This window comes from Phalaenopsis equestris, unplaced genomic scaffold (assembly GCF_001263595.1).
Source record: "Phalaenopsis equestris unplaced genomic scaffold, ASM126359v1 Scaffold000609, whole genome shotgun sequence".
NCBI classification, from domain to species: domain Eukaryota; kingdom Viridiplantae; phylum Streptophyta; class Magnoliopsida; order Asparagales; family Orchidaceae; genus Phalaenopsis; species Phalaenopsis equestris.
In genome coordinates, this window is record NW_018165049.1 from 1,780,358 (window position 1) to 1,792,224 (window position 11,867).

General features: G+C 35.4%; 1 protein-coding gene across 1 annotated transcript; it reads left to right on the forward strand.

Annotated features, from left to right (window-relative positions):
* Window positions 1–2,369: 2,369 nt before the first annotated feature.
* LOC110029875 (ubiquitin carboxyl-terminal hydrolase 2) lies at window positions 2,370–10,938 on the forward strand. Its single transcript, XM_020732358.1, has 2 exons — window positions 2,370–5,623; window positions 10,335–10,938. Exons 1-2 carry the CDS (start codon window positions 2,817–2,819, stop codon window positions 10,576–10,578), a joined length of 3,051 nt encoding a protein of 1,016 aa, XP_020588017.1. The 5' UTR covers window positions 2,370–2,816; the 3' UTR covers window positions 10,579–10,938.
* Window positions 10,939–11,867: the final 929 nt, after the last annotated feature.

Here is an 11,867-nt window from a genome sequence, read left to right on the forward strand (position 1 = left end):
GGTTAATCATGTATGAAATCAAGCCATTACAAATGAAGAATCAAAATAAGCTCGGATTAGAGTTGAGGTTCAATACCTTTGTCTGAGCAGGGAGGCCTCAATCAAAAGGTTGTGGTAGCTTTGATTGGACCCAACGAACCTCCGAATGAAGTTTCAAGCTATGGTGAATTGTCTAGGTATGATTTCGACCAGGGTAGATTTTAGGTGTTGGCTGAACATCGTGTTCGGCTCGTTTATATATATGTTTTGGTTGAACATCGTGTTCGGCTCGTTTATATATCAAGCGCAAAAAATTGTTCGTGTTCAACTCGTTTGCTTAACGAACGAATCAAACACAAGCTACTTAACGAGTTGAACACGATCCGTTTTGACAGCCCTATATATATTTTTTATCTATTCACTTTTTTTTTGTTTTGTTTACTTTGATTACACAATAGTATGGCATATTTTTTCTTAGATTTTTTATATTTAGTGTATGGCCTAGATATTTGATATGCTACACTCCCAAGAAATCAAATTATTTTGCTAGAACTAAATAATTAAAAATAAATCATAAAGAAGAACATAAACTAGGAACTCTTAGGCAATCTCATTTTGTAGTACTCAATGTTTTATAATTACTTAAATAATCGATGAACAAGGAAATGCGTGATGGAATGGGTAAGATTACAATATAAGCAAACAAGAACATGTAGCAATAAATAAATCGAAGAAGGAAAATGTATATATTTTTTGTCTTTACTCCAATAGAGTAAAATTTCACGCATGCTCTATATTGGTGGATCAATCTAAATAAATATGGGTGGATCAATCTATCTATTTACTATATTGGTCCATCCACCTATAAATTTGGGTGTCAAATCTGGTTTGCGGGTGAGGTTATGGCCTAAACCTAAATTGACCCGACTTGAAACTGGCTGACTTGAACCCGACTCAAATATTAAACGGGTTAAGAAGTTTAGCTTGAAATGAACCCGTCTTCTACCTGCTAACTTGAACCCGACACATATAACTCGTTTAACAAAGAAATATTAGCTCTTGGGTCAATTTCAGGTCACTTTTGGGCTAATTTCGGATGAATTATAGGTTGTCGAGTCAATTTTGAGTCAAATTCAATTTGTCGGGTTGGTTTAGGTCAATTTTAAGATGATGGGGCAACTCAAATCCAATCTAAAAAATTAAATAGGCTAAGGTTTCTAACTCTAATCTGACTAAAAAATTATTTAGGTCAACCTGAAATTAAATTCATTTCGTCGAGTTCGGGTTAAGTTGTCGGAGTCAATTTTTGACATCCATGCCTATAAAGATAAGTATTACTTCCTAGGAAATATTGAATCCAATTTTCAGCCTAAAATTATGTTCAAAAATTTCCTAGCATATCTTTTCTATTAGTGTTACACTTAATTCAAGATGAATAACGAATTAAAAAATTAAAGCATTTATTGGAAGTATTGCATACCTCTTGTAGTCAAACAAGTCTCAATTAGGAATGACAGAAATCAAATAGCTAAATTATGAGTTTTTTATAATTAAGAGCTTCCTTATTTAAATTATGTCCAATTTCCTTATTCTGATTTATTTCTCTGTTAGCTAAATATTTAGATTATGAATATACATTATTAAATTAGCTAAAATAGATTACACAGAATATTTCATACTTAAAATAGATTGTAATATTATTATTTAATGGAATGAAAGCAAAGGGAAAATGGGGGATCTTATTCAGGATTCAACCTATTTTCTCGAAGATTGACAACAACATGACTTATAAAGTTGAGCTATAAGTGCCAACAAATTTCATGATCGAACAACAACATCCTCATCTTGCGTTGTTATGTGACCTGACTTCATGGCTTTGAGACATTTAGTGAGTTAGTTGGTTGCCCTTTCCAAGTAGGGTTGTAAGTAAGTTTAGGAAATGTATTGGATAGTTTGAAGCAGTCTTGAGCTTCTCAATATTTGATGTTCATCCTATGAAATCCAAAATAAATTATTCCAAATTTGAGCTATCTTGTTTGAATTTCAAAAATAAATTATTCTTAAAATCATGAACTTTAAATTATAAAATGATAAGCTAGAGGAGAGAGACATGTTGAAAGTTGGAGTCCCCGGCCGAGCGAAGTTATTGCACGACCTTTCGAATTTTATGATCATGTTGATATTTAAAATTTTACGATAAATTATATATTTTTAAAATACAAAGTGAATTTAATTTCAAATTCCCATATATAATATATAGATAATATTCTTAATTTAAAATCTTAAGATTGAAAGTTTGAAAATTTTGAAAAAACAAACTAAAATATCCTGCATAATTCAAGCATTATATTCCTGAAGTCAAATCTATCTCCAATCAAGAGTCCCCGGCCGAGAGAAGTTATTGCACGACCTTTCGAAGATAAACCCTCGCCAGGCCACCGGATGTCGGAGCTTTTCTCTCCTTTCTATACCTGGTTCCCATCGGATCAGGTAAAAGAATACTCGTGCTCCTGCTCTTTCATCTAATTTGTTCAATCTCTGCAATAATCAATCCATCTGTGATTGAAATCTACGCATTCGGTTTTGATTGCCTGCCTTGGAGTCGAGATCTGTCCAGATTTCAGGAGAAGCTATGATCTGGTTATCCTTCAATAGGGATTGCTGAAATAGGTTTCGCAAATCCAGGCTTGAACAGCTTAAATGATTCTGATATTGTCCTTTTGACTTCTTTCCTCCTGTGAAAATCGGTTCCTTTTTTGTTTGATTCTTGTCTGCTAAAGATTATACTACAAGTTTTTTGTTTTCTTTCAATTTGTTGCATTTATTGATAAGTACTGATGGGGAAGAAGATGAATAAGAAGGCTCCAAACCCTCGTAAAGCTCAGAACCGGATTTCTGTGGGATCCCCAAAATCGGTTCTTGATGAGTCTGGCGGTGACGGGGATAAAGATAAGAAGGTTTGCAATCACTACAGTAAAAGTACGGCTGAGCTGAGTCGGATTCTAATTAAAATCCGATCTTCTTCAATGGATGCTGTGGCCTGTGAGCATTGCAGAGACGATCCAGTTAACAGGAGAGGGGGGAATGAAAAAGGTAAGCAGTCTAAGAGGAAAGGTGCGGGAAGAAGTGCTGCTGAGGCAAAATCAGAGCGAAATTTCATGTGGGTTTGCTTGGATTGTGGCCGGTATTTCTGCGGGGGTGGAGTGAGTATTTTGGAGCCTTACGGCCATGCCCGGCGACACGCAAAGCAAGACCATCACCAGTGGGCAGTTCGAGCTGATGATCCAATTATCAGTTGGTGCTATGCTTGTTCTTTTTCGGTGCCTATTGAGATGCCAGAGGATTTAAAGAATGATGGGAATGAGATAACGAATAATGATAGGAGTTCGAGTTTGAGAGGTATTGCATTTGAGCCTTTCGATTCGGAGAAATTGAAGGGTCACAAAGTTAGAGGCCTTTCGAATTTGGGGAACACTTGTTTCTTTAACGCTGTCATGCAGAATCTCTTTGCTATGGATCTTTTGCGAGACAATTTATTGGGTTTGGATAGGCCTCTTGGTCCTCTTTCTGTGGTACTTAGGAATCTTTTCACAGAAACAAGTAGAGGAGCAGATTCTAAGGGTGTTATAAACCCTAAAGCTCTTTTTGGTTGTATATGTGCGAAGGCATCGCAGTTCAGGGGGTACCAGCAGCAAGACAGCCATGAATTGCTCCGTCACCTGCTTGATGGATTACATGTGGAGGAAACAAATGCAAGGAAATCATCAGAGTTTGATGATGATGAGAAGATCAGTACGAAAACAAAAGCTAGTTTAGTCGATGCCATCTTTTGTGGTCAGCTATCAAGCACTGTTTCGTGCATGGAATGCCGGAATACATCAGTTGTGACTGAGCCTTTTCTGGACCTTTCATTGCCAGTTCCTTCAAAGAAACATCCACCAAAAAAGGTTCCACCTCTTCCTCCAAAGAGAGCTAACCAAAGGGATAAAAACAAAGCGCAGCAGTCTCTAGACAGGGGTGTTCCTCAGATGTCTACCATGAGTGTGAATCAGAATTCAGAAAGCAATGAACAATCCTCAGAATGCAGTGAATCAGGAGTAGCTGTTCCACTGCCAACACATGCTGATGCTGCAGAAGCACAGGACCTTGCATGGATGGATTATCTTGTAGCAGAGTCACCAAATTGCAGTGGTTTCAATGCTCATGACTTGGAAGCTTCTATTGCGCATAGTACTTATACCAAGCAGGAAAATGAGACTGCTACCAATGTACAATCTGTTTCCGAATTGCGTAATGGGACTGGGAACATTGTGCAATCTGTTTCTGATTTGCATACTGCTAGCTGTTCTAATGATTTGACAGTGTCTTTAGATGCTTTTGTTGAGAGATCTTCTAATGATGAAGTCCCCCATTCTTGCGCTCCAGCTACTGAAGTAATATTACTTCCCTATAAGGACCAGGACCAGGATTTGGCTGACCTGGATATGAATGATAGAACATCCTATTCTCAGGATTCAGTAAATGTAAATACTATAGATGTCTCTATTAGTGAGTCTTGTGATGCTAACTCTAGTTGCAAACAAGCAGATGAAGAATTTGATGGTTTTGGTGATCTATTTAATGAGCCTGAGTCTACTTCTCATTTAAATGCAGAAAACAATGCGGGAGAAGATATGGACATAACTTTGTTGAATGGTAACATCAGTGAATCAAATCTGGAAGAGGTTGATGATACGGATGTTCCCGTATCAATTAATAGCTGCCTCACCTTATTTACTAAGCCCGAGCTTCTGTCTGATGAACAAGGATGGTATTGTGAGCGTTGCTCTGAGATGCTGCAAGAGAATAGGGAACCTGGAACAAGCAAACTGCAAGCTGCTGAAGTTTCTGATCTGTCTGTGAATCTGACGTCAATGTTGGATGAAGATGAAGTCATAAGTAACAAGTTTGATTCCAACTCCCATGGGTATGTTGCCAATGTCAAAGTTTTAGATAATGGAAAGCTGGTGTCTTCATCCAAAACTTTAGCCATTCAGTTTGAAGAACGATTTGACCAATGTGAGGAAATAAGTTGCTCCCAGAAACAAATCGGTCAAGGAGGATCACAGAGTAGTGGAGAGATCAGCAGCAATAAAACCATACATCTAACAAAGACCACTCCTTGCTCCAGTATGGCTTGTTGGCCAGATGATCTTGATAAAGACATGTCAGATTCAGAGACTTCTGAATTATTTTCTACTACAATCTGTGTAGATGGTTCTAGCAATCAAGAGAGTAGTTTCCATGGCATAAATGATCGAAGTTATGTTGAAAATGATGGAAAAAAACCAAAAGTTGCCTTTCATAGTTCTCAGTCTCAGACAGATATATTACTACACAAATCAAACATTGACAGATCCCAAGAAGTTAGCCGAGTGAGGAAGAAAGGTTTGAAGTCTGGTAAAGCTCTTCCAGAGGAAAGGGGCGAGGGAGTCAAGATGGTCAAGAGGGATGCAACAAAAAGGATCCTAATTGACAGAGTTCCACCTATCCTAACAATCCATTTGAAGCGATTTGGTCAGGATGCTCGTGGCCGCTTAACTAAATTGAGTGGTCATGTTCACTTCCAGGAGACACTTGATATGAGGTCTTATATGGATCCAAGGTAAGCTTTCTTGTGGTTGCTCAACTTCTGATTTAAAATTAGAACCTGTTTAATTTATTTTACTTCCTTACTAAAATTATTAAAAATATGGTTAAAACTGTCTGAGGTCAAAATATGACTGCAACATAAAATTTTAAATTTTGCAGCAAAAGTATATATTTTTTATATACTTTATGTTTAATAATATAAGAAGTTTAGATTGTTATGAACTAAGATTATGAAATTTATATATCAAGTAATGCTAGAAATTTTAAATAATATTTCTAACAAAAAAAAATTATAACAAGAACGGAAAATAAATGAAAAAAAGTGGGCATACTTAGTCCATTAAACTTTTGCCTGACTGTGATACAGAGAGGGGTTAATGTACGAAGTCATAACCCCAACATTTACTAAGATGATGTAGTGACAGACTATCTTTAAATTTTAAAGGAGACCATTTAACTATGGTATCTTCGAGGAAGATTAAAAATGATCATCATTATATTAAAACTCTCGATCTATAAGTTTAAAATGTAAGATTTATGACCATATTAGAGTAGATGGTTTATGAATTAAGAAATTCAGTGCAGACAAATACGAAAGGTAAAAAGTCCAAAATATATAGAATATATTTAGTTTATTTTATGTAAAATTTGAGCAGTGTGGCATGCTTACAATATGAAAATTCACTATGGTTACTCTTAAACATTTGGTTTTTATTATTATAAAAGTTTTGTACGTTAACTTTTTTTTTTTTTGTATAATTCTTTCTTCCCTGGCTACTTCCATTTGTTCAATGCCATTATGCTTTTTTCTTTTTTTTTTTCTTCCATTTTGAAGTCCTGTGATCAAAATATGATGGAAACAATTAATCATAGTGTGCAATGAGTGTATCCTTGGTTAAGTTTACGCAATTACATGCACGTACAGGCATGTGAGTGCTTATAAACACAGATTCTCATACGTCATTTGTGCATCCACATGAATATAAAAAACATACTTATGTGCAATATGTTACTTGTTTGCCTGGATACTAGCGTATTCTTATGTATTGTGCATGTGTAAGCGTATGTTACTGCTTTTAAACTTTTTCGGGGTTTTTTTTTTTTTTTAATTTGTAGAATGACAGATGAATCAATTAGCTTATGTGATTCTCCCCTAGGAGTTATTTTATTCCTATTTTCACATGATATTGTATGGATGGTCTTACTAGACATCTACAGGAGGATGTATCTTGGTGTATGTTTTTTGTTGATTATATCCTTCTCGTGGATAAAACGAGAGAAAAAACCTAGGAAAAACTTGAGTTATGGAGGTCTAAATTGGATTCTAAAGGCCTTCGTTTAAGTAGACCTAAAACTGAATACATGGAATGTAATTTTAGTAGTAATAGCTCTAGTGACAAAAGTGTGACTTTGGGTGATTAAATTATTAAAAAGTGGGAGCGATTTAGATATATTGGGTCCGTTGTTCAAAGTGATGGTGATATACATGGGGATGTTAATAGTAGAATTCAAGTTGGTTGGTTGAAGTGGAGGAATGCTTCGGGCCTTTTGTGTGATAGAAAAGTACCGCTTAGACCAAAAGAAAAATTTTATAATACGGTGGTGAGACCTGCAATGCTCTATGGTGTAGAATGTTGGCCTGTTGAAGGAAACATAAGATTAAGGCTCTGTTGGTTGCAGCTGCAGCTTCTCAGCTTTCCCCAGAAAGTTGTTGCGGGGAAGCTGGCTGTCTGTTTGTTGCAGCTGTGTAAAAATAGCTGTGGGGTAGCTATTTCTAAAAAAATGATCATTCCGCCCCTGTTCAGTTAATTTATTTGTAAATAAACTGTGACACCCATTTATTTCATAATTCAGAAGTAGAAATTCAAAATAATGATGAATGAAAATGAGACAATCACAATGAAGTAAAATCAGCTTTAATTTGCCCATCTCTTTGCCGCGACATTACCTTTGGATCTTCATTGGATTACCCCGCTTTCATGATTTGCAATGACATGTCTTCGCATCAACTTTGTCATCCTTTCGATGTATGTAAAGCAAAGTCCAACGTAGTAATGGCTACAATCCCATGATTAGATTCCATAGCTTTACCAAAAAAAACACTGGGCATGATTTTGAATTGAAAAAGCATGCCTTAACTAAATTCTTGAAGATGTGTTTCTACAGAAATATGTAGCTAGGAGCAAGGTTTGAAATTATGTAATCAAGTATTGAGGCGTTTTCTTTTAATGATATTAGATATAAGTTTCATGGTGAATTGAGGCATAAGCCTTGAAATTAAACTTTAAATTAATGAAAATATGAAATAATTACTAATTTCAAGTAAAATTTTTAAAAAGACATATAAGGCTATAAGTACTAAATAATAAGCATGAAGTCAAAGATAAACTAATTAACATAAATAACAACTCTAAAATAAACAAGTCTATAATATTATTCAATGTAAACAAGAAGTTTAAGATCATAATTAATAAATTTAAATTTCTCTATCTTCGAACACTTAGAGGATCAGTGTAGTTAATGAATTTCTCTCCTTCCTCATGATCGATTGTGTCACATCCTCTCAATCTTCTACATCATCTTCAATCTCAAGCATTTTAGTCTTTCATGATTAATAAAAACCAGTAAAATATTATTTAGATTTTATAATAATGACTATATAGATGCTTTTACATCAAGTTTTATACTAATTTTCTGTACTATTCTTATTCCTTTCGTCATTAAGGAAGTAAACATTTTGATTTTTTTCTTATAATTGGGATGGCATAGATTCATTTTTTTTCTATAAATCATTTATCATCCAATGGCTCATCTTTACTAATCATCTTTACTAACAAAAGGATCTCATCATCCTCAAAAACTTTCTTCCTCCAATGTTTATTTTTTTAGTCTCTTATTATATAAAATGTAAACTGATGATTTCATTCTTAAGGTACACAAACAATATCTTCACTTGGTTTGAAGTTTATAAAAAAAATATACTCGCACCCCAGTAATGAGACTATAAGGCCCAATACTTTAATTTTAGATATTTGTATTTCCATATCCAAAATAAATCTAAAAATCAGATAATTTTAAAAAATACACCTAGTGAGTATGATTTGTGAATTTACAAAAAAAGAAAACCAATAAATATTATAAGTTAGTATATTTTGAATTTATTCTCGAGAAATATTTAGCTGTAGTGTCTTTGACTTGTTATAACCCAAAGAATTATTATATAAATCTAAACTGAAAAACTCTTTCAAAATAGAGAATAGGAAATGAAGAAGATCAAAGAAAATGAAATCAATAATTAAAGAAAGAAATAAGAGGCGCAGTAGCGAAGGGATAACATCAACAGAATTATAGGAAAGCAGCGGTGCTTGCAACAAGCAGCTGTGGCAAGCAATAGTAGTAGAGGAATCGCCTTGCTAGAGGAATACTGGAATTTCTTGCGGCGTGTGGCTTGCGGTTTTTCGTGGGTTTGAGGTCTTAATTCATTATTTTAGGTTTTTTCTTAATGAACTATGTTAGGTTTAAATTATAAAGGAATGAAATTGAAAAAAGGGCTAACACCATTATATTGAGTATAGGATATTAACGTAGGTGATACTGGAGTTAACCAAACAATAATGAGAAAATAAATTTTATTGCTGAATTCTTATAGGAACCTCAACGAAAGATATTGGAAATCAGAAATTGCAACAAATGACCACAAGTTTAGATTAGGGTGAATCTCGGGTTAGTAGTGGTGATCGGTGAGGGTTTGGAATCCTGGAGAGGCAGCAAAGGGCGGTTGATAGGTTGGAAAGTGTGGTGGTAGCAAAGGGGTGTTGGTAGCAGTGAGGGTAAGGTGCGAAACTGCAGGAACAATAAGTTTGGTTGCTATCCTGGGAAGTGGCAGCAAGAATAAACGCTAGAAAACGAAGAAAATAGCTAATAGCAGCTGTTCTGGGCGGCAACAGCGAGGGGGGAATGACAACGTTAGTGACCGGGGATGTGGGAGTCAGCAAGACAACAAGAGGACAGCTGCCTAGGTCGGCAATAGTGACGACAAACAACTAGAATTGGAAAATTGCTGTGAAAAATCAACAGGCTGTTGTTCGGTGGCGGTTGTAATTATGATTGGCGGCTAGGACTAATGTGGGGAGGATGCGGATATGGATATAGAAGATAATCATCACGTCTAAAGCAAAATACAACCGGCGCACCACTTGAACACTTAGATGCAATCCTGAATGGGAAACGGAGATGGCTACTGTCTCAAACAAACTCATGCAAAACCTAACCCTCAAACGTTATGAAAGCAAATATATAACTATGAGTGGCCCAAGAGCCCCAACCAACTCCGCAAAAGAGAGAAAATTTGGACTGGTTTAGTCTAGGAAACACTCGAGATATATACTTTTTTTTTTCATCCCGAAAAGTTGTGTCCACTCTGTAAGCGGGAGATGCCCCCGTCAGTCTCTCGGGATTGGAGGAGCCTCGATCTCTTTCATCGAAGCTTCTGGCTTTTGTAGTATAGTGTCAGGTCAAGCAAGTTGAAGGTGGTGGAGCTACTGTAACTTCTCTGCTACTCAATCCTGTAGGTGTTGTCATTCCAAAGCAACATTATGATAGAATCATTGTATAACAAACTTTAGGAGTTACTAATAAAGTCTGATTTGCTAAATCAGCATCGAGTAAATCGACTCAACTTTCAACAAACTTTAATTCTTCATTTAACACTTTCAATCATTCAGGTGCATCGAGGATCGAACCTCCTACCGTCTCATCGGGGTGGTGGAGCATTCCGGGAGCATGAGCAGAGGCCACTATGTCGCTTACGTGCGTGGCGACGGAAGAGGGAGCAGCAGAACCTCAAGTGGTAGCAGCAGCAGTACAGGGCAAGCCTGGTTTTATGCCAGTGATGCTTATGTGAGGGAGGTTTCCATAGCTGAAGTGCTTCAGTCCGAAGCATACATTCTATTTTATGAGAAAGTGTGATGTTGGAGTTCAGCTCAGCTTTTTCTTTGACCAGTCTTAGCTGTTAATGGCAGAAGAGAGGGGGAGAGAGAGCTTCCTGCAGATTGATGGGAATAACTTCACACTCGTTGGCCATTTTTTGAAATTATTAAGAGCCTTTTGTTCTAACCGTTGGGGTAGTTGGGTGAGTGTGGAGCCCTTAAAGCAGGGGGCCAATTGTTTAATCTCTTATGTATCTTGTAATTTTTGTAGCAGCTGCTTGAGGAATAATTCATTTTGAAATGAGCATAAGAGATATGTTTCTTCTTCTTATTCTTTTTCATTGGAAAAAAGTATTGAATTATTGGCATTTTGAAAGCCTTAAACTTATTTTGATATAGGGCCGCCTTGACTGATAAAATTGTTTTAGAATTTTTTGTCACAATTATGTAAAAATGGTGGTGGTTAGGTGCAAATTGTGGCGCTCATACATGTTGATTGAATGTTTTAGGATTTATGAATTTTGACTGGTTATGATGAATATTACATTTTTAGGAGGGGTTTATAGATATACCACATATATTTTATGTATTTATATATCTGAATTTATTTATATACAACGTATTGTTGACATCATATTAAAAATCGCTAATAGTAAGTTTTTTTTAAGAGATATTTTTATGTCTGTATTTTAATATGATTGAATCTATGCAAGCAAATGTTAAAATTTTAAATATTAGTTATATATGTAAGAATTATGAGGTATGTATATAAATGTCACTTTTTAAATTAGAAATGAGAAGGAAGATTTGCATACGCACCATTCAATTCTTATTTACTTACATATCTATAAACTTTAATTTTTATATCTATGTCATCTTACTTATATATGAGAGTAGGGCTGTCAAAACGGCTCGTTATTCGTGAACCTTACATATCTATAAACTTTAATTTTTATATCTCTGTCATCTTACTTATATATGAGAGTAGGGCTGTTAAAACGGCTCGTTATTTGTGAACAGCTCGTGTTCGGCTTGTTAATTTTATTCGATAAGTTAATGAGCTGAATACGAACTAAGATGTGTTCGTTCGTGTTCGGCTCGGTTTGGCTCCGAAAATTTCCCCTCAAGGTGAGTAGTATTTTTAAAAAAATTCAATTGATTACAAGGCTACAAAAATTTATAATCAATTAAAAGTTCTAATTAAAAAAATAGAATAAAAATTATTAAATTAGATTCAAATGTTTTTTTAAATCTTGCCTCAATCATTAACATCTTATGGCTACGTGATTAGTGTTGTCAAAACGACTCTTTGTTCGTGAACGGCTCGTG